We start from the raw sequence: 20,287 nt of genomic DNA, 5'->3' as shown, positions 1-20,287 counted from the left end.
GCTGCCATTGGACTGGCTATACCTGTAAGCACAGCTGAATGTGAAAGCGGATTTTCCACTCTAAAACGAATTAAAACCTTTAATGAATCGCATGAAGCAGAGTACACTAAATAATCTGATGCTGATTTCTCTAGAATGTCCAGCTCCAACAGACTTTGATTATAAAAAAGCTGCAGACAACTGGGCCTCTAAGAAGAAGAGAAGAATTAATATATCAAATGTTAATCTTGAGTTAAAATCACTATAAGGATTTAAACATTTTTCTTTATTATTTTTTTACATCGAATTGTAATAAAATTGATTTTTTTCAATTTGTTATTAAAACATTCTACTTTTTAAATAAAAAATACCTTATTTGTTAAATTTAGTGTGTTATGTATGTGTTGGAATTTTAATTTTTCAGTTAAAAAATATAACACTAGCCAATGTTAAATTTTTTCAATGTTTGTTGCACAAATTTTCATTAAATCAATATAATGTTAAATTATGAGATTAATTTTTGCTCTGGATCGCTTAAGTCACATTTATAAATACAGAAAATTTTATAATATTCCGAAGTATTACACTTCCCCGCCTGGCTACTTTATAATGCCACCGGGTTGGCAAAATTTTCTGGGGAGAACACTGGAATGATTTCTTATGAAGATTCCTAACTCAGTTCAGTTTCTGCTGTATGTCTTTTCTGCAGATATTTTGCACATTTCTACTGTACTAATATTAATATATAAAGAAAAAAAAATAATAATATATACATATATATACAGGGTGTCTCAAAAATACACGGCATAACTTCATAAACGAGTTCCTCATATGTAGACAATAAAAATATTTTATATCAACAGAGTTCCGGAAATGCTTGGTTCCCGAGTTATTAACCGGAATGTCTTATCTCCCACAGGCGATTTCCTTCATCACAAGGTACTGACAGAATCTGGTGGTTTTCCATTCTGACCATGTACTCAAATCAGGAGCAAGCGGATATGCACTTTATGTACGGTTTGGCAGACGGCAATGCTCTGGAGGCTCGTCGTTTGTACCACGAAAGGTTCACCTGATTTAAACCCACTAGATCTCTTCTTGTGGGCCATTTAAAGTCATTAATGTATTCGACTCTGGTAGCTGATGTGGAAACTCTCCGCAATCGAATTGTGGCAGGTTGTGAGACATTACGAAACATGACAGGAATTTGGCATCGCCTTCGCAAGTCCATGAGACGTCAATGTGAGGCCTGTATTCAGGCAGAAGTGGACATTTTGAACAATTACTATAAGGTGATGTGAACAGTTAAGTGTTTGACCTTCAAAACTCGGAAACCAAGTATTTCCAGAACTATGTTGATATAAAATATTTTTATTGTCTACATATGAGGAACTCATTCCTGAAGTTATGCCGTGTATTTTTGAGACACCCTGTATATATATACAGTCGATTCCGATTATTTGGGACAAATCGAGACTAGTGCATTTTGGCCCAATTAAGCGGCTGCCCCAATTATCCGAAATTTCACGTAAAAAAAGTTAAAAATACAATGGATCTCCACTTTACAATTGGCTCGCTGTACAATTAAATCGCGTTATGATGGAGTCACCATAGTAAAGTACCATTCACTATACGAGTACCATTCACTATTCACTATAAGTATAATTCACTATATGTGTAGTAAGCCCCGGTCGTGAATTGAATTTTAATTCTATTAAACAGTGATTCTGATTAGCAAAAATAGGAGGAATATTATCCACAGGCTATAAAAGTAAAGATATATTAAGCACAAATTTACCCTTTATCACCTTACCAATTAAAAAATTAAACGATACATGAAAATCAGAAGAATATACGTGATAATCGGAATAATTGTTGTTATTTTGGTTTTTAGAAGCATCAGCAACTAAGGCCATATTGCTCCGTGGATATGTGGTGGTAATTCCCTGACCTTTCCGCATCCTCCGTATTTGGTGGTCATGGGCTCAAACCCCGGTCTAATCAAGAAGCGTGTGCTACGCACTGCTGCTCCTGCCCACCTGGCTACGGAGGTGCCAGAGGGAAGTGATGTCTCATTATTTAATAATATATTTTCTATATAAGAAGAGAAAATAGATACACTGATTGAATTAAAATATAATACTATATATATATATTAAAGTTGGAAGAAATTCTTGCAATTCCTACAGTAGTAGATGATGTTATCCAGTTCTGGAAGTTATTGCCTTCTGAAAATTTTCTGAATTTCAGACTATTTGCATAGCAATATATCTGCCATTTTTCAAATATTTATATCTGTCAACAAGCCTTTTTGTCAATGAAACTAATCAAGACCAAAGAAAGGTCTTGATTTACAGATAGTAATCTTAAAAACTTAGTAATTCTTGCAACAACAAAATTACAACCTGATGTTGACAAATTGGCTTGGGTGAAGCAGCAGCAATAAAAGACCCAAAAATTACTGTAATAAATTGTATTTTTTTTTTCTTTATAATTTTTTTGCACTAAATATGTGAACTAACAAATTCCTTGGAGTTAGTTGTAAAAATCTGTCTACCTGTTGAACATGACTTAGGTGGCAAATCATATTTTTGGCATAGACAACGTGAAACATGGTAAGGTTGAGGTTGAACACCACTGCTCCACAGTTTTCTCATCCTGAACCACCTCTGATTCTGTGGCCTTACATTTATCAGGATGAAATTTTATTTGCCATCTTTCAGACCTTGCTTGTAACCTATGTGAGTCATTCTGAAGCAACACCTGGTGCAGATTTGTTTACCATCCTACCTACCATTAAAATCATCAGAAAACTGTGACAGCCTTTCCTATACCATCATCAATTAATGAAGATCAAAAACAAGAGGGGACTCCAACACTGAATCTAGAGGAATACTGCACACCATAAAAGTCCACTCTGAAGAATGCCCATTAATTATCATCATCTCCTTTCACTCAGCTGGCCCCTGATCCACTTCAGTATCCCAGTAATCTCAGCATGCACCAGTTTGTACAGCAGCCTCTCATGAGGAACCAAATCAAAAGCTTTACTAATATCTAGATATACAATACTGAAATTATTTTTAGCATCTAAATGATGTATTACTTCATTTGTCAGATTTGTCGGGCAAGACTTTTCCTTCATAAACCCCTGCTGTGATCCCTTTAGCATTTCATTCTTATCAAAACATTTATGTATTATAAATTTAATGAAAGGTTTCATTATCTTAATCACTACAACAGTCAAACTCAGTTTATGGTTACTCATTTCCAATTCAGCCTCTCCATTATGAATTTGTGAGACATTTCCACTTTCCCAGTAAAAAGTAATCACCTCAGAGTCTTAGTGATCTTAAAACAATTCTAATGATATGAGATACTCCCTTGACATATTCTTTAACCCTTTGCAGCCCTGCATTATTTCTACTGTCTTTCCATTCTGGCGCAGCTCATTAACAAAAAAACATGAATATTGAATATGAGCTCTTCAAAAATTATTTATTTTTGAATTTACATGAGATATTATATAAAACTGATTGATAAAACATTATAAAAGTGTTTTAGACATTTTAAATATTTATTATTTATATGATTTTAGTGTGTGGTATTCCTTGAAACATTCACCAGGATGCAATACCGGTTTTCTGGAGCATGTCTCACAATATTGAACTGTTTCTTTTTTTTCCCATCATTTCCACTGTCTTCCTTTATAGAAGTTTTTTTTATTTAGTCCCATATTAATAATCACACCAAAAAAAAAAAGCCTTTAGTTTGTTCACTGAAACCAAAACCCAGTCGGACCAGATGGAACAATCAGGAAGTAGCTTATATGAGAGTTTTGATGGCATAATTATTTGTTTCGTTAAAAATTTCTTCAAACAAAGAATCAGTAAAACACAGCTGAAAATATTAAAGTTCAGTTTTTGTAATATTCGAATTATAATGAAAGAGGCCTATGTGCTCTGGATTCATACTACGAAAAATTTATTTATTTTTTTATTTTTTTTTTATTTTCTCAGAGTTTGCTCTGAGAAAATAAAAATAAAAAAAAATAAATAAATTTTTCGTAATATTCGAATTACTCAAAAAAATACACAGTTCGAAACAGTAACAGGAAAATGTTTGAATGAAACATCATTTAGCTTGCCTAGACTCCAATTTTCCACACCAGATTGGTTGACAGGTCATTATTAATCCCTTCATCACTGATACAAGATATATCATTAGGATCGAAAATAACATCATCATCATTATCAGACAAAAGTAAATCAAATTCTGAATTGAAAAATTCTAACAATTTCTAAATTTCTTCATCAGAAAGGCCTTTACGAGACGTTTACACCATGACTAAACACTTTGTTTCTGGCAGAGAGTAAATATAAAGTGAACACTAAAAATGGAAAAAAAAAAAAAAAAACTACAGCCACCAGTTGTTAACAATTGAATGTATACATTCAATTAGTTCATAAAATTATTTATATGAAGTATAAATAGAAGGCAGTTCATAAATTGCACCAGTAGAGAAGGAAAACAGGCTATATATTTGGCAAAACAGAAATTCACATCTGACAACGTTGAACCAGAAGAAAAATTTTACGATGGTTCATGAGATACCAGCACTGAACCACAAAGAGTTAATATACCTGGATGCATCCCCACTATCCCAGGAGCCTTACAACTTGCAACCTCGATAGTTTTTCTGATAGGTGCTCCACAGAAATCATTATATAACTAATATTACTATAATAACTCTCTTTATCTGTCCCCCCCCCCCCCGTTTCAAAAATGCTTTTGTCATAAAAATGGATGCAAAATACCTGTCAACTCTTATCTGAATAGGTATTTTGAAATGACTGTGATTTCACCAATTCAGACCTAGAAGAGATCTATGTGATTTATTTCTTTTTGCATTAGCATAGGTGAAAAACTCTTGATTTGCACTCAACTTCTTTTCTTTTTTTTTTTTTTGGTCAGTAATTTCTCACACAGCTTTTGCTTACTTTTCTAATCTTGTCCATATCATCCAAAAAAAAGTCAAACTGCTTGGCAAGTCTGTATTGATGAGAACATGGCAATGAAGTTCATTCATTCTTGGGGATTGAGACTTGGCAGTAAGTGGTTGGTATGGTTGATATAGAGGTTTCTGCCCTTCCTCCATAGAATTTTTGATCTCACACAGTGATGAAGCAGCCAGTGAGGACTTAATGTAAGTGGATCAATGGGTACTTATTACACGGATCTCCCCATTGAAATGCCCAAGAAATGAACTATAACTGTAAAACAGATGCCTTAAGCTATGCAGATAACTGACAAGTCTCTAAGAGACCTTTACTGAAGATGACCTAACATGAGAGTAACATAGTTAGCAGTTGATAATACAAATTGCTATAAAGAAATTTATGGGGGGAACAAGAAAACTGTCCAGATGGCTTTGGATAGCTTTCTGAAAGAAAAGTCAAAGTAGAATAAATTTTTCTTAAAAAATACTCACCAAATTTGTGTTCTGATTTTCTGTATGCAAAATTTATATATTCATTTTTTCGTGCACTGAATAAAAAGATTATTTTCATCTGTCAATTTTTTTGTGCTTCATTTTACTGCTAAAATAGTATACAGGCTGTCCCACCTAAGTCTGTTTCTACAAAATGGATTTCCAATCTGAACTGGTGTAATTTACCTAGGATGAGCCCTACAACACTACCTTCTGCAATATCAATGGAAAATTTGGCAAAACAACAATGCCACTTGAACATGACACAAAAGGGGAATGTGTTTCCGGAGAAGGGGAAAGAAGTACTACAGAAAAGCCAAATAGCGATGAAACCATTGTATTCCACTGATCTCATAAAGAAATAATATTTTAGTGTGTTCAACAGTTGTACTGCAAGTCAAAACCATACTTACATATATATATATATGAATGGGCACATTTGCAGTACTGTGGTGTAATTAAAATTGCAGAGACATTTATTTGAATAATTCTAATAGCCATGAAGGTAAAAGAAGAAAGCATAAGGTGGCAATGTTAGATCACCGAGCAACTTGCTGAATAATGATTGTAATGCTTAACAAATTATCAAAGAACACCCAAAAGGATGAATAGCGGGATTAAAGCATTTGAATTATACTCACCTCTCCACTGGCCCTTACTGCTTTTGGACATAAATAATTACTAGAGTTACTTGGAGAATTTGCCTCTTCAGGTGACTTTTCTATTTTACCTTTCCATGGTCGCTTCGTCCGATGAGGAGATACTAAAATCCACTCATCAGTCAAAGGATTGTACCTGATATGTGAATGTTCTACAAACAAATGAAATTAACACATTAATATTATTAAAGAATAACTAAATTTAAAGATTTACATCCAATTATTTTACTCTGAAAATACATGAGGGAAAAAAGTGCTTCATTAACCAATCTTTAAGAGCAATTGTTCATTTAGGCAAAGAAGTTACAGTATAAACTTTCAGGCCTGTAATATACTGAAATTTCTTTCATGTCTGCCAGGCCTACTGTTCCTACAACTGCTGAGTTGTTTTAAATTATTGTCAGGGACAACTCAGGCCATGGGGTGTATGTGCTATGTTTCTAAACAACAGCATTTCTAAGGCTGAACAGTCTAATGGATTAAAATAATCCTTTGATCAACCCAGCACCTTTAAATGAATTGGACAACTGTCTAGTTAAAAAAGCTTAATAAATTTCTCACATCACTTGGGACAAATGCTTTCAAAGATAATAGTTTTGTGTATGTATACCATCCTTTTTATAAAAAAGTATTATAAATTTTACTATTATCATGAACATTATTTTATAAATATTTTATCAAAACTGTAATTAAACCATTACTTAAATGAATGTAAATGCAACATAAGCAATCCGGACGGTGTGGCATGGCACATTATCCTGCTGAAAGACAGCACCGCCAGAAGGGAAGACTGTTGCCATGGAAGGGTGTACCTGGTCAGCAATGATGTTTAGGTATTATTATTATTATTATAGTCTTTGGTGGTCCCTAGACATTTGTCCAAATCCACCTAATATCACTGACTTTATTATACATAAACAAGCCTGGAAAAGAAAAAAAAATTAGTGTTAGGTTTGTGTAATGTGTAAGTGTGAGTTTATGTTATAAACAGGACACCCAGCCACCAGGGAGCGGCTATCACCTAGGATAACTGCTATCTGATGCCTGTCCTTATGATTGTAGAGCAGGGCCTGGGTCTACTATATTGTCTGTGCTGACTGCACAAAATTCCCACACCCTCTGGTAGAAGTGCTAGACCAGAGGGTGCCAGCAATCCTGCCCCCAAGTTGCCCAGGCCTGGGAACCAGCATAAAAAAATAAATAAATAAAAAAATAAATAAATAAAAAAATTTTTAAAAAATAATTTTTTTACCTGCTACCCAAATTTCACCCTTGCAATTTATCCCACACTAGGTCAATTTCCACTGTGGCAGCAAACAAAAAAAAAAAAAAAAAAGGAAGAAGAATAGCGGGGGGGGAAGAAAAACATCTATACAGTGAACAGTCATTAGTTTACAAATATCCAGGCTGATAAGTGTCTTCTTTTTAGAAATACAGAAATAGCAAACCTTTGAAAAGCAACAACTTATTATAATCTGATGAGTAATTATTTTCATTTCCATACCTCAAATCACTAATTACATTCTTTAATTCAGCTCTATAATTCTCATATAACAAATAATCATATAATACATGGTACCAAGTTTCTTCAACACCACATACACAGTAAGGGTTTGAACCCTTGATCAATGTTGAGGTACTAAATTGAGGGGCCCATCAAGCTCTCAGCTGCCCACATCAACGCCAGAGCTTGCACTTGGTCATCATGCAACACAGCAGCAACCTCCAAGGCAGAATGCGCTGGTCCAACAAGAACTAGTAGTTGTTGGTGACTCTACTGTCAAGGAAACGGGGAACATGCTTTGTAAAAAGGATAGGTGGAACAGGATCAGGGTATGTCTGCCAGGGGCAAAGGTTGATGACGTTGCAGAGCAGATATCATCTTTTAAGGGCACAAAAGGTGATATAGTTGTACATGTTGGCACTAATGATATTAAGAGTAGGAGACTGGCAGAATTACTTAACAAGTACAGGTCACTGTTGAAAAAAAGCCGTGAATTAGGGTTGAATTTGAAAGTGTCTGCAATTCTGCCAGACACGACAGGAGGGAGTATATGATGAGAGACTTATCGATCAATTCGGCCCTGGAAAGATTTTGTAAGGCTCAAGGGGGTAGAATTTTTTTCTGCCTGGTCTGTACTTATTAACAGGAGAGACTGCTTCTACAGGGATGGGATACACTTAAATAGAAAGGGTGCAAGAATATTTGCTGATGCTATCGAGGCAGTGTTAGGTGGGTTGGAAAACTGCTAGCTTGGGGGGATACAAGGACTAATAGATTAACAGTAGCCACTGGCAGAGGTGAAAGTGATTCTTGCACTGCCTCTATTGGAATGAGCAGAAGTCAGGAAAACAAGATGCAGAATGTTTCAGAGACTGCTGGGAGTCATTGCGGTACAAGTAAACACATGGGTTGTGTTAGGGTAGCTAAGAATAGGAACAGGTGCATGTATACTTACATGTACACCAATGCTAGGAGTTTGGTAAATAAATTTGATGAATTTGAGATACTGCTCAAAGCATCAAAGGTGGATATCTTGGGAATATCAGAGGCGTAGTGTCACAGATATAAGGAATACAGAACTGGAATTTGGGGAGTACAACTTCTACAGAAAGGATAGACAGGGTAGGAAGGGAGGATGGGTTATGCTATTAGTTAAGAAACATAAAATCCAAGGAAGAGAAGCCAGTCGACATCGCTGGACAGTGTAGTGTCGAGTCAGTTTGGTGTGACATAAGCATTGGGAGATCAAAATTGAGAGTAGGAGTGTGTTATAAGCCTAATGACTCTGATGAGTATAATAAGAAAATGTACAGGGAAATAGAGTGGGCCAGTAAATCAGAGAGTCTTATAATGAGGGATTTTAATTTCCCAGATATTCACTGGAATTTGTGGGTTGGTCACTCACACACTAGCAAGGCTTTTGTGGATTTATTGCATGATTGTTTTCTACATCAGCATGTTCGGGAAGCAACTAGAGAGAGTAATATACTTGATTTGATTATCAGTAGTGATTCTTCATGCATTAAGAATCTGCAGATAAAGGAACCACTAGGTGGCAGTGATCACAGTGTGCTGAAGTGGGATTTACTCAAAGAGGTAATACCATCAGGGGTAAAGGAAAGGGTTATTGCTTTTGTAACGGCAACACGATGGTCTGCGACAGTATTTAAATTCTATACAGTGGGACCAACTGATGATGTTACCAACAGCAAATTCAAAATGAGAAGCATTCAAAGAACTTATCTTGGAAGCTACTAGGCTTTACATACCAACTAAGAAATATTGTTCAAGGTTTAGGCCTAAATGGATGTCAGATGAACTAATGAGACACATGGGAGAGAAGAAAAATGCATGGGATACATATAAATTAACATGTGACACAGAAGCCTATGATAGATATAAGCTGGTCTGTAACCAAGTCACAAAGGAGGTTAGGCAGGCAAAGGCAGATTATGAGAAACGTTTGGCAAAGGATGCAAAGAAAAACAGCAAAGAGTTCTTTACTTATGTAAACTCTAGAAGGAATGGGATGAATCAGTTTGGTCCACTTGATATCGATGGTTCAACTGTTGATGATCCTGCTCAGGTAGCTAACAAACTAAATGAATATTTTGCACCGACATTCACACATGAGGAGTTATTCAGTGAGGGGAATGCCAGAGGTGTATTCAACTCTGGCAGTAAGCTAGAGAATCTTGTAATAACTGAGAGTAAAGTGGAAGAGAAATTGTTGAAGGTAAGCACAAGAAAGGCACCTGGGGTGGATGGGATTTATCCAGTTATATTAAAGGAGGCAGCAAAAGAAGTAAGCAAACCCTTAGCCAGAATTATGAGAGATTCCTTGGACTCAGGGGAGGTACCCATAGACTGGAGATGTGCAAATGTGATCCCAATTCACAAAGGAGGATCAAAGGCTGACACAAGTAATTATAGACCTGTTAGTTTAACTTCTGTTCCAGGAAAATTAATGGAGGCACTGCTTAAAGAATCACTGCAGGATCATCTAGACAAGACCAGTTATAGCTCGGACACAGCATGGTTTTGTTAAGGGAAAGTCTTGCCTGACCAATTTGATTGGATACAATGGTGCAGTCACAAAAAAACTGGATGCAGGGAATAACTTTGATATTATATACTTGGATCTTAGAAAGGCTTTTGATACTGTTGCACATGGAAGACTGCTGCACAAATTGGAGCAGTGTGGCATTGGAGGCAAATTGCTGCTATGGATAAAGGGGTGGTTGAGGGGGAGAAGACAGAGAGTGGTAATCAATGGACACTGCTCACCGTGGACTAATGTTATTAGTGGAGTCCCTCAGGGTTCAGTGTTGGGTCCATTATTGTTTTCTGTATTTATAAATAATATTGATGATGGTATATCAAGCTTAATGTCCAAGTTTTCAGACGATACAAAGGTTGACAGGGTTGTTAAGGACACTACTGATGCTATGCTGCTGCAACAGGATCTGGAAAGGTTGAGCAGATGGGCTGAGAGGTGCAAATGAAGTTTAACATTGACAAATGTAAACACTACATATGAGAAACAGCAACCCCAGAGCAACGTATCAACTCTGTGGTACTACACTGACAGTGGTAGAGAATGAAAAGGACATGGGGATAATTGTGCAGGCAGATATGAAGTTCTCTGAGCAGTGCAGACGGGCTGCAAGAGTAGCTCATGGTGTTTTGTCAATGATATACAGGAAATTTTCTAGCAGGGATAAGGAGGTGATTATTCCCTTGTATAAGGCAATGGTTAGGCCACACCTTGAGTACTGTATACAGGTCTGGAGGCCTCATTTCAAGAAGGATGTAGAGCTGCTGGAACGAGTACAGAGAAGGGCAACTGATTAGTGAATGGCACAAAGGGATGCTCTTATGAAGAAAGGCTTAAGTTTTGCAAATTACAGTGTCTGGAGACTAGGCACCGGTGAGGTGATCTGATAGAGGTGTATAAAGCCTTGAATGGTTTGAGCATGCTCAATGCTGATGGGATTCTGCCTCTTGCTCAGAATAATCACCTGAGAGGGCATATATTCAAATTGGAGAAAGACAGATGTAGGATAGATGTGCGGAAATTTGCCTTTAGCCAGCGGGTAGTTGGTTGGTGGAACGGACTTCCATCCCTTGTTGTAGCAGTTGATAGCCTAAATAAATTTAAGGCTCAGCTGATTTTTGCTGCATGCCTTTTGTACAGATACTTCCATGGGTATTTCGAACGAACGGAACGGTGAAGTGGAAGTTTTTTTTTTTTTTTTGGCTGATGCTGCATAAGCTTGCTTTCTTGCATCATATGCCTCTACTAATGCTAATGCTACCCTAACTTCTTGGCACAAGCACATTACAAATAGTGCTTCCTCTGCATCTAAAAAACTTGGTTTTCTCTTTCTCTCTCGGCATTACTTTTCTTCCAAACATTTGTTCACTCTGTACAAATTGTAAATCCACCCTGCCGTGGAATTTTTCCCACAACTGGGGCAGTGCCTCTCTCAGGCTTCTGGATTCCATTCAGAAGAAGGCAATTAGGTTAATTAATGACTTGTCGCTAACAGAGTCTCTCCACTCTCTGTCTCAGAGGTGGTCTGTTTTTGCTGCATGCCTTTTGTACAGATACTTCCATGGGCACTGTTCTTCTGAATTGGCTTCTATAATTCTCACTCAGTCTTTCTAAACAGTCCGAACACATGCAGCCACCAGCCAACATCCATTTACTGTCCAACTTCAAACTCACAGAACCAACTTTTCGTCTTCCTCGTTTATTCATTCAACTGCAGTTTTCTGGAACAGCCTTCCTTCATACGTATTTCCTGTAAATTACAATCTACAGAAGTTCAAATCTAATGTCAACAAATATCTTCTTTTGCCTTCTCAACCTCCAACCCATACACAGTACTATAGGTTCTAATACCTCTTGTGTTTGGAGTTTTCATTAAAAAAAAAAAAAAAAAAAAAAAAAAAAAAACATTTTGTGCACTAGAATGGCGATCACTTTAGCATCAGTGTTGCAAACTGTAGTCAGTTGAAAATAGCTGAGACAATGCAAAAATAGATAAAATCCTATGTTAACAATGAAAAAAAAATTTTTTTTTGGAGCTAAAGGGAATTTAAACAACTGGTGTATATTTTCCGAAAAACGACAGGGGGCACGTGCCCCAGTGCCCTTACCCTGAATCCACCACTGTCAGCAGTAGACGACAATCCAAACTGATGCAAAGTATGATGTAAAATAAAGAGATAAATACTGTATAATCCAGTCCCATTAGAATTTGCTGATGAAGGGGCCCATTTAACCCTGAAAGCTTCATGCCATTTGTTATTAAAAGTTTTTCACTGGATTATACAGTATTTATCTCTTTATGCAATGGAATCCAGTACAACAGGCCCATTTATGTTCATGAAGTAAAATCTTAATGTTAGTTCGATGTACAACACGATAGTATTAAAGAAATAAACCAGTATGCTGGCATTTTTTCCATTTAGTAAATACATTCACATATATATACAAAACTTACATAGATTTATATACAATTATATATACATTCCATCATCCAGGGTGTGTATGTGTGTGTGTCTGTATGGGTATCATGGTGGCTCCAAGGCAGCGACCCATCTCCACCTTTGTTCTCTGTGTTGGTGTATAAACTCTAGGCAGCTTCGACACCAGGGAGCAGCAAACACCTGGGCAGCTGCTGCCTGGTGCCCATCCCCAAGCAAGATGAAACCGGCCTGGTCTTCTGTCCTATATGTGTTTATGTGCACAAAATCCTGCACCCACTGGATGCAGGATTTTGTACACATAAACACGTTTTGTTTGTCTCCAGTGCAATACCAGTGGGTGCCAGCAACCCTGCTCCCAGGTTGCCCAGACCTTGAAGCCAGCAAAAAAAAAAATAAATAAATAAATAAAATAAGTAAATAAATAAATAAAATTATAATAATAATAAAATAAAAAATAAAGTGGCATAGTTACCCAGAGTAGTACCACTACATATTTTTAGGTAAACATGGCACTCAGTGCTTAAATTATAGCAATTTAACATTTATCACTACTTAATTAAGTTTACTGATAATAGTGCTGAGTCCACACAAGGCCTGGAATAGCACCAAAACGAGTATGGCTTTTAACATTACATCATCTACACTGTTTATATTTACAATATAAACATTTAGTTGTTACCAAGGCCCAACTCGGGCAAACACAATGGCAACCAACACAGCATCTTTCGTTTTAAGTCTTCTCCCAAACTGAAGGATTCTTTACAAGTCCTCACTAGTACCATGTACTTACACAAAATCATAGCTGTAATTTAATTGTAATTAGTACATGCTTGCTTCAGTCTCCAAAGTGGATCAGATGTGTCCAATATATAATATCCAACACAGAAAAGGCAGAAAGTCCGTTTGTCTCCAGTTTTGTTCAAAACAGCAATGTTGATAGCATACAGAGCTGTCGAACACATTTCGCCTAAAGTCCACGTCCAAGAAGTCACTGGGAATAGAGTCCTAGTCACACCAGATCTAGAAATTGCACCCGTTGTTTTATACTGTGGTTGCAGGTTAGGTGATGTGTCACAATATGGCAACTAAAAGCCGATTTCCATCTATTACTTTAGATTTTCAAGATCTATTAAGTGAATTGCCTAGCAGTTTGAGCTCTCAGCTCAATTCTCTTCTTGAAAGCCAAGGTGGAAAAAATCTGTAATGCCTTGAAATTAGTTTTATTTTCCACAATTATGTTTACATTAGCCTCAGTAAGATCTGGAGGCCACACGTGAGTATAATAGGCAATGGAAAAGTACAGGGTCCTACTCTCCAAGCCTCCACAGTGCAATAAGGAAAAGGTTCCAATCCTCTTTCGAAGAACATAGAACGGAAGGAACCATGACCTGTAAGTAAATAAGATGTGGTCATAGAAGGTGTAAACCACAGAAAAACTTGAAATTTTGACACAAAATCAGCTTTAGGAACAAATTTCCTAGTAACCAATCCGTGCTCACTTTCATCCCAACGGATTTGCCACACCTTTACAAGTTCCTTCCAAATTCTGGTCTTTTCCATCTTTAAGTTGTTTGCTAGATTTGAGGAAATCCCCAATATTTGCGTAGTCTTTGCTCTGTATATAATAAACAGGTCAAGGGGCATCATATCACCTAACACCTGTAAAGCATTATTTAGATACTGTTCTAGGAGCACAATTGATAGCCAAAAGAATAGAGCATTGTAAGAATATCAGATTAGTATGTATTTTAACTTTAATAACATTTCTGAACCATACACTGGCAGCATAAGACACAATCAGTAAGAATATTGTCTTATAGCATAATGAAAGGGTTTTCTTCATCAATCCCCATTCTTTTTTAGAGATTCTAACCATGGAGTAAGTGAAGTTCCTGATTTTTCTAACAGTTTTGATGCATGCGGCAAGAATGATAATCTGCCATCCAGTGTTACAACTAGATATTTGTTGCTTGAGACATAGGGAATTTGAGAGTTGTTTATTAGAACTTTTGGAGGTCTATTGTATGCCAAATGAGTTCAGAAAATCATAAAATTTGTCTTGCTGGTAGAGATTTTTAGTTTATTCACTTGTGCTCAAGCCAATAGATCATCCCGTATGAGTTGGATTAGCTCTTCAATTACCCTTCTTGATCGTCCTTCCACTCCACATAAGCTATTTTGAGAGTGTCTTCGTGATCTTTGACCAACCACTGGGTCCACCACTGCGTTCCACAGGAGAGGCCCCAAGACCGACCCATGGGGAAATCCTCTGGAAACAATTGAGGAATAGTTCCTCATGTATCCAGTATGCTGGCAGCAAGAAGTACAAAGCTGCTTTATTATTATTTATTATTATTATCAGCCATATGGTGCAAAGAAGCCTGAGGCTTATGCTGCACCAGCCAAAAAAAATTCCAGAGTTACCCTGTGAGAGACAGAGAGAAGTAGAAAAAAGATCACCAAGAAAGAGAAGAATTGATGATATCCAGCTCAGAACTCTGGGTGTGCCAAGCCCAAACTCACCAGGTGTGAGCCCCTGGAGTGAAACAGAGTACTCCTTTTTTGTTCCTTTTTTGTTTATACCCCTTAGGTGTGGTCTGGGCAAGAGTAAGGATGCCATCAACATTCAGCTTTATCAATTCATTCAGACTTATCAGAGCTGCAATCAGATCTCCTTGTGGGTGCCTAGTCTCCACAGATAATACAATTTGCACAACTGAATCCTTTCTTGGTAAAAGCATCCTTTTGTTCCTCTCACTAATCTCGTTGCTCTTCTCGGTACCAGTTCCAACAAATTCACATCTCTCCTAAAATGATAGGCTTCCAGAACTGATGCAGTACTCAAGATCTGCCTTTGCTTTATCAGCAGAATAATTACATTCCTATATCATTGTAGCAAAAAATTTTTGTATATTGCTGACAAAACCCCATGAGATGACATCTTAGATGGTTTTCTGCACTGCTAAGAGATCTGACTGCACAATTACCCTAGATCTTTTCCATCCTCTACTACCTCAAGTATAATACCGCACAACCGGTGTGTTATTCTGTTATTACCACTACCCAAATGTAGTACCTTGCATTATCAATGATAAACTTCAATTGCCGCATGTCAGCCCATCAGCCTAATTTTTCAAGATCTTTTAAAATAACATACTCAGATTACTGTCATTAACTACCCTGCCAACCTCTGCATCACCTGCAAAATTAGACATTATGCCTGATATGCCTTCATTAATAAATAATGAAAACAATAGCACCAGTGCAGAAACCTGAAGGGCAATAATAATAAAATTAGCTAGAGACAAGCAGTGCCTATTAACAATGTCTACCTTCTCCCACTCCACCATCCCTTTATCCATGCCACACTAATCCAATTTGTATTATTATTATTATTATTATTATTATTATTAGCCATATGGTACAAGGAAGCCTGAGGCTTATGCTGCACCAGCCAAAAAAAAAAATTCCCGAGTTAGCCCCCTGTGTGTGTGTGTGTGTGTGTGTGTGTGTGTGTGTGTGAGAGAGAGAGAGAGAGAGAGAGAGAGAGAGAGAGTGAGAAAAAGGTATCACCAAGAAAGAGAAGAATGATGATATCCAGCTCAGGACCCTGGGTTTGCCAAGCCCATACTCACCAGATGTGAGCCCCCGGGGTTAAATTTTTGCCATCCTTCTTGTTGAACAGTATTAAATGCTTTTCTGAAATCAAAGTATATGATGTGAAAATTATTTTTTGTATTCAGCTCCTTTCTTAATGCAGTGTATCCAATCAGATTGGTCACCTCTTAACAAATCCATGCTGTGATTGCCATATAACTTCATTTCTGTCTAGATAGTCCTGCATTACTTCGTTAACCAGACACTCCAATATTTTCTCTGGAACAGAAGTCAAGCTTACAGTTCTGTGGCCGACCGGGCTAGCTGAGTGGGTAAAGTACCTGCCCAGCAACCCAAAGGTCGCGGGTTCGATTCCCGCCTCGGGCTTGGATCAAAGTACTGCAAAAACCTTGGGAGGTGCAATATGGCCACAGAAGCCGATGCGCCAACAACTACCAAATCAAAAAAAAAAAAAAAAACAGTTCTGTATTTGCTCACTTTACCCTTTGATTCCCATTTGTGAACTGGGGAGATATTCACATGCCTCCAATCCATTGGGACCTTTCCTAAATTCAACAATGCTCTCATAATTATTGCTAAAGGTTTGCGTACCTCTTTTACTGCCCTTCTTTAATATAACCGGATACATCACATCTGCCCCATGTGCTAGCTTCAACAATTTCTCTTTGAAATGCCACTCGGTTATCACAAAATCATATAGATCCCTATTAGAATTTAACATACTTCAGAGCATCCATTACTAAAAAATTGTTCATATGAATTTGGATGAAAATATATCTATTCAGCTTGTCAGCAACCTGAACATGATCATCAACAGTTATACCATTCATAACCAATGTAATTCATACCTTTCCTTCTCATGTTAACATAAAGAAGTCTTTACATTGTTTTTAATATAAGTACTGAATACTAATGCAACAAAACTGTGACACAAAATTATTACAGTGGAAAACCCATATTATATAAATTATCTTTTTTTTTTTTTTTTTTACCTTTTTTTTTTTTATTTAGTAGAGTAAATTTGTAGTATTGAATTGATTAAAATTTGTAGTATTGTACTGATAAAAAGTATTGATTCTACAGCATTAATTTCAACATTTGCTAATTTATCTTTTGAATCTTAATATAGCAACATTACTGTCCGAATATTACAATAAAATATACACAAAATCAATTAGTTCATACTATCCACTTTTCTGTATACTTTTCAAAACCAGCAGCTATCGAAGGGCAAGTTTTTAAGTTCTGATTTCTGGTAACCGTAATTGGGCATGAAGAGGCCGGGAACACCTTTCAGGCTTGGAAGCCTGAAAGGTGTTCCCGGCCTCTCCATGCCCAATTATGTGCGTGTGTAAGGATCGTGAAAAAGAGAAAGGGAATGCCACGGGCCTCTCCATGCCCAAAGTATCGTGCAAAAGGGAAAGGGCATACCACGCACCCCAAACGCGGTCACAGGAGTGTGGGGAGAACCTCCATTCAAGCCCGCGGATATATGTACTTTATTTTTTACCTTAATTAATAATCACTCATTTTTCATAATAATCATCACGAAATCGCCATAAATCACAGAAAAAGCCTTACCACTAAAATTAAATGTCATTTTTCTGGATGACTCGCATGCTCTTCTCTTATTAAACTTTTTCCAAATCGACCCTCCTGTAAAATAACAGGATATATCCCCTTACATTCCGTTATCTAATTTTTCATAACTGTGTGATATCTAATCTCATTTACGACATAACTGGAAGATGAGCAAAAATACTGGAGCAAATATTATTACTTCACATTTATCATAAAATGAACCCACACAATGATGTTATAGTTCGTACACACACACACACACACACACAATATGCATTTACGTTTATTTAGAGCAATTCAACCAAGTTTCTCAAGAAACTTTAGTTTTCATCCCACAATACAGAAAAACAGCTATATACAATACACGCAATCTGCAATATGATATACTGTACTGTACTGTACTGTACTGCCTCGTAATGGGCTAAGCTCGTCTCTTGCATATTCTAACATTGTTTTATAAGAGCTGTTTGAAATTTATACTAACAAATTACACAAGTGCACTCCTCACACCAAAATAAGGAGTTAAAAAAAAAAAAGTATATGAAAAATTTGTGAACTTCTGTACAATTTCGGACTTCCGAGAAAAGACACACTAAACCACGAAAAATTGAATTAGCAGTAGTAGTGGCATGTGATGCAAGAAAGCATGTGCATGAGCTTATGCAGCATCAGCCAAAAAAAAAAAAAAATCACACCATTCCCTCCAAATGCCTGTCCAGTTCCTCCTTAAATTTATTCAACCTATCAACTTCCACAACGACAGATGGAAGTTTGTTCCAGCAATTAACCACCCGCTGGCTAAAGGCAAATTTCCGCACATCTATTCTACATCTGTCTTTTCTTAATTTGAATTTATGCTCCATTAGGTTCGTAATCTGAACAAGTGGAAGGATCCCATCAGAATTCAGCTCAACCCATTCAAGGCCTTATACACCTCAATCAGATTACCGCGCAGGTGCCTAGTCTCCAGCCACTGCAATTTGCAGAACTTAAGCCTCTCTTGGTAAGAGGATCCCTTCATTCCCCTCACCAATCTTGTTGCCCTTCTCTGTGCACGATCAAGCAAATCTACATCCTTCCTAAAATGAGGCCTCCAGGCCTATACGCAGTACTCAAGGCGTGGCCTGACCATTGCCTTATACAGAGGGACAATCACCTCTTTTTCCCTGCTAGAAAAATTCCTATATATCATTGACAAAACCCAATGACCTGCCCTGGCAGCCTGTCTGCATATACCGAAGAGTGCGATGTTTTGTCCACACGGAGAAGAGGATTATTTTTTCAAGAAGGTTGTGTTCATGTTGAGCACAAACAAATTATGATATTAGGGTCTCCCTGTAAATGATTACATCTACCCATATTTATTTTGTCTGTAAATTGCGTGTGTTCTCTGGTCGATTTGGCTGTTTCTGGACGAAAAAAAACACAGTTTCTGTGGGAAAAACCTTACTATCTGCGCGTCAGACCGACTAACTCAGCCACGGAGTGAAAAAAGCCCACTAAAATTCCTCGCGTCATCGACGGGATTCGAACCCGGACCTTTTCCACCCGGTGTGAGGAGGACGGTGACGATACCACTGTGCTACCGCGCAGCCGATGTTGAGCACAAAAGACACTAAAGCTTAAGAAGGTATGTATAGACAAGGGACAGGGCCGGCTGAAGGTACGATCGAGGAGTACCCCGAACAGTGCGCCAAAATTTAAGGGGCGCAAAATGCTCCGAAAATTCACTGATTTGCTGTAAATTTCAACTCGGACGGAGCGCACCAGAAAATCTCGCACAGGGCGCTAATAGACCTGGGACTAGTGCTGTACAGATTGAAAGAGTCTGGAAGGTCTACGACCTCAACCTAACGAGAAGTTACTTGACGTAATTGTTAATTTAAGCCTCTCTTCGTAGGATAACCCCTTTGTTCCGCTCACCAACCTTTGTTGCCCTTCACTGCACTCGTTCTAGCAACTCTACATCTTTCCTAACATAAGGCATTCAGACCTGTACGCAGTACTCAAAGTGTGGCCCGACAATTGTCTTATACAAAAGTATAATCACCTCCATGTATCTGATAGCCAAATTCCTATATATTATTGAAAAAACTCCATGATATGCTCTGGCAATCCCTCTGCACTGCTCAGATAACTTCATATCCGACTGCACAATTACCCCATGTATTTTTCATTCTCAACCTCCCTGAATGTAGTACAGCAGCCTTCCTTGTGCACCTGTAGTATCTAAAGCTTTTCTGAAATCCAAATACATGATATCAAAATTATTTTTTGAATCCAGTTCCTTTGTGACCACATAGTAGTATCCAATCAAATTGGTCAGACAAGACTTCCCCTTAACACCCATGCTGTGTCTTAACTATTACTGCAGTTTTGTCTAAGTGTCCATCATATCTTTAACCAGTCACTCCATTATTTTCCCTGTAACTGAAGTTAAACTAACAGGTCTATAAT

At 37.4% G+C, this 20,287-nt stretch overlaps 1 protein-coding gene across 2 annotated transcripts in view; it reads right to left on the bottom strand.

Annotated features, from left to right (window-relative positions):
• Galt (Galactose-1-phosphate uridylyltransferase) overlaps positions 1 to 18,088 on the bottom strand; it is a 154,711-nt gene extending 136,623 nt beyond the window's left edge. For both annotated transcript variants that reach the window (XM_090389326.1, XM_090389327.1), the window contains exons 1-2: positions 17,831 to 18,088; positions 6,112 to 6,281 (exon numbers count right to left, since the gene is read on the bottom strand). In XM_090389326.1, the coding sequence (XP_090245452.1) occupies positions 6,112 to 6,281; positions 17,831 to 17,849 (189 nt within the window). In that variant the 5' untranslated portion in view covers positions 17,850 to 18,088. The remainder of the gene's footprint in view (positions 1 to 6,111; positions 6,282 to 17,830) is intronic.
• Between the last annotated feature and the right edge of the window lie 2,199 nt (positions 18,089 to 20,287).

Source organism: Mastigoproctus giganteus, chromosome 2, assembly GCF_048544385.1.
Source record: "Mastigoproctus giganteus isolate SK-2022 chromosome 2, ASM4854438v1, whole genome shotgun sequence".
In the NCBI taxonomy this organism is placed as follows: domain Eukaryota; kingdom Metazoa; phylum Arthropoda; class Arachnida; order Uropygi; family Thelyphonidae; genus Mastigoproctus; species Mastigoproctus giganteus.
The sequence above is the reverse complement of the archived record's forward strand: the minus strand, read 5'-3'. Positions and strand labels throughout refer to the sequence as shown.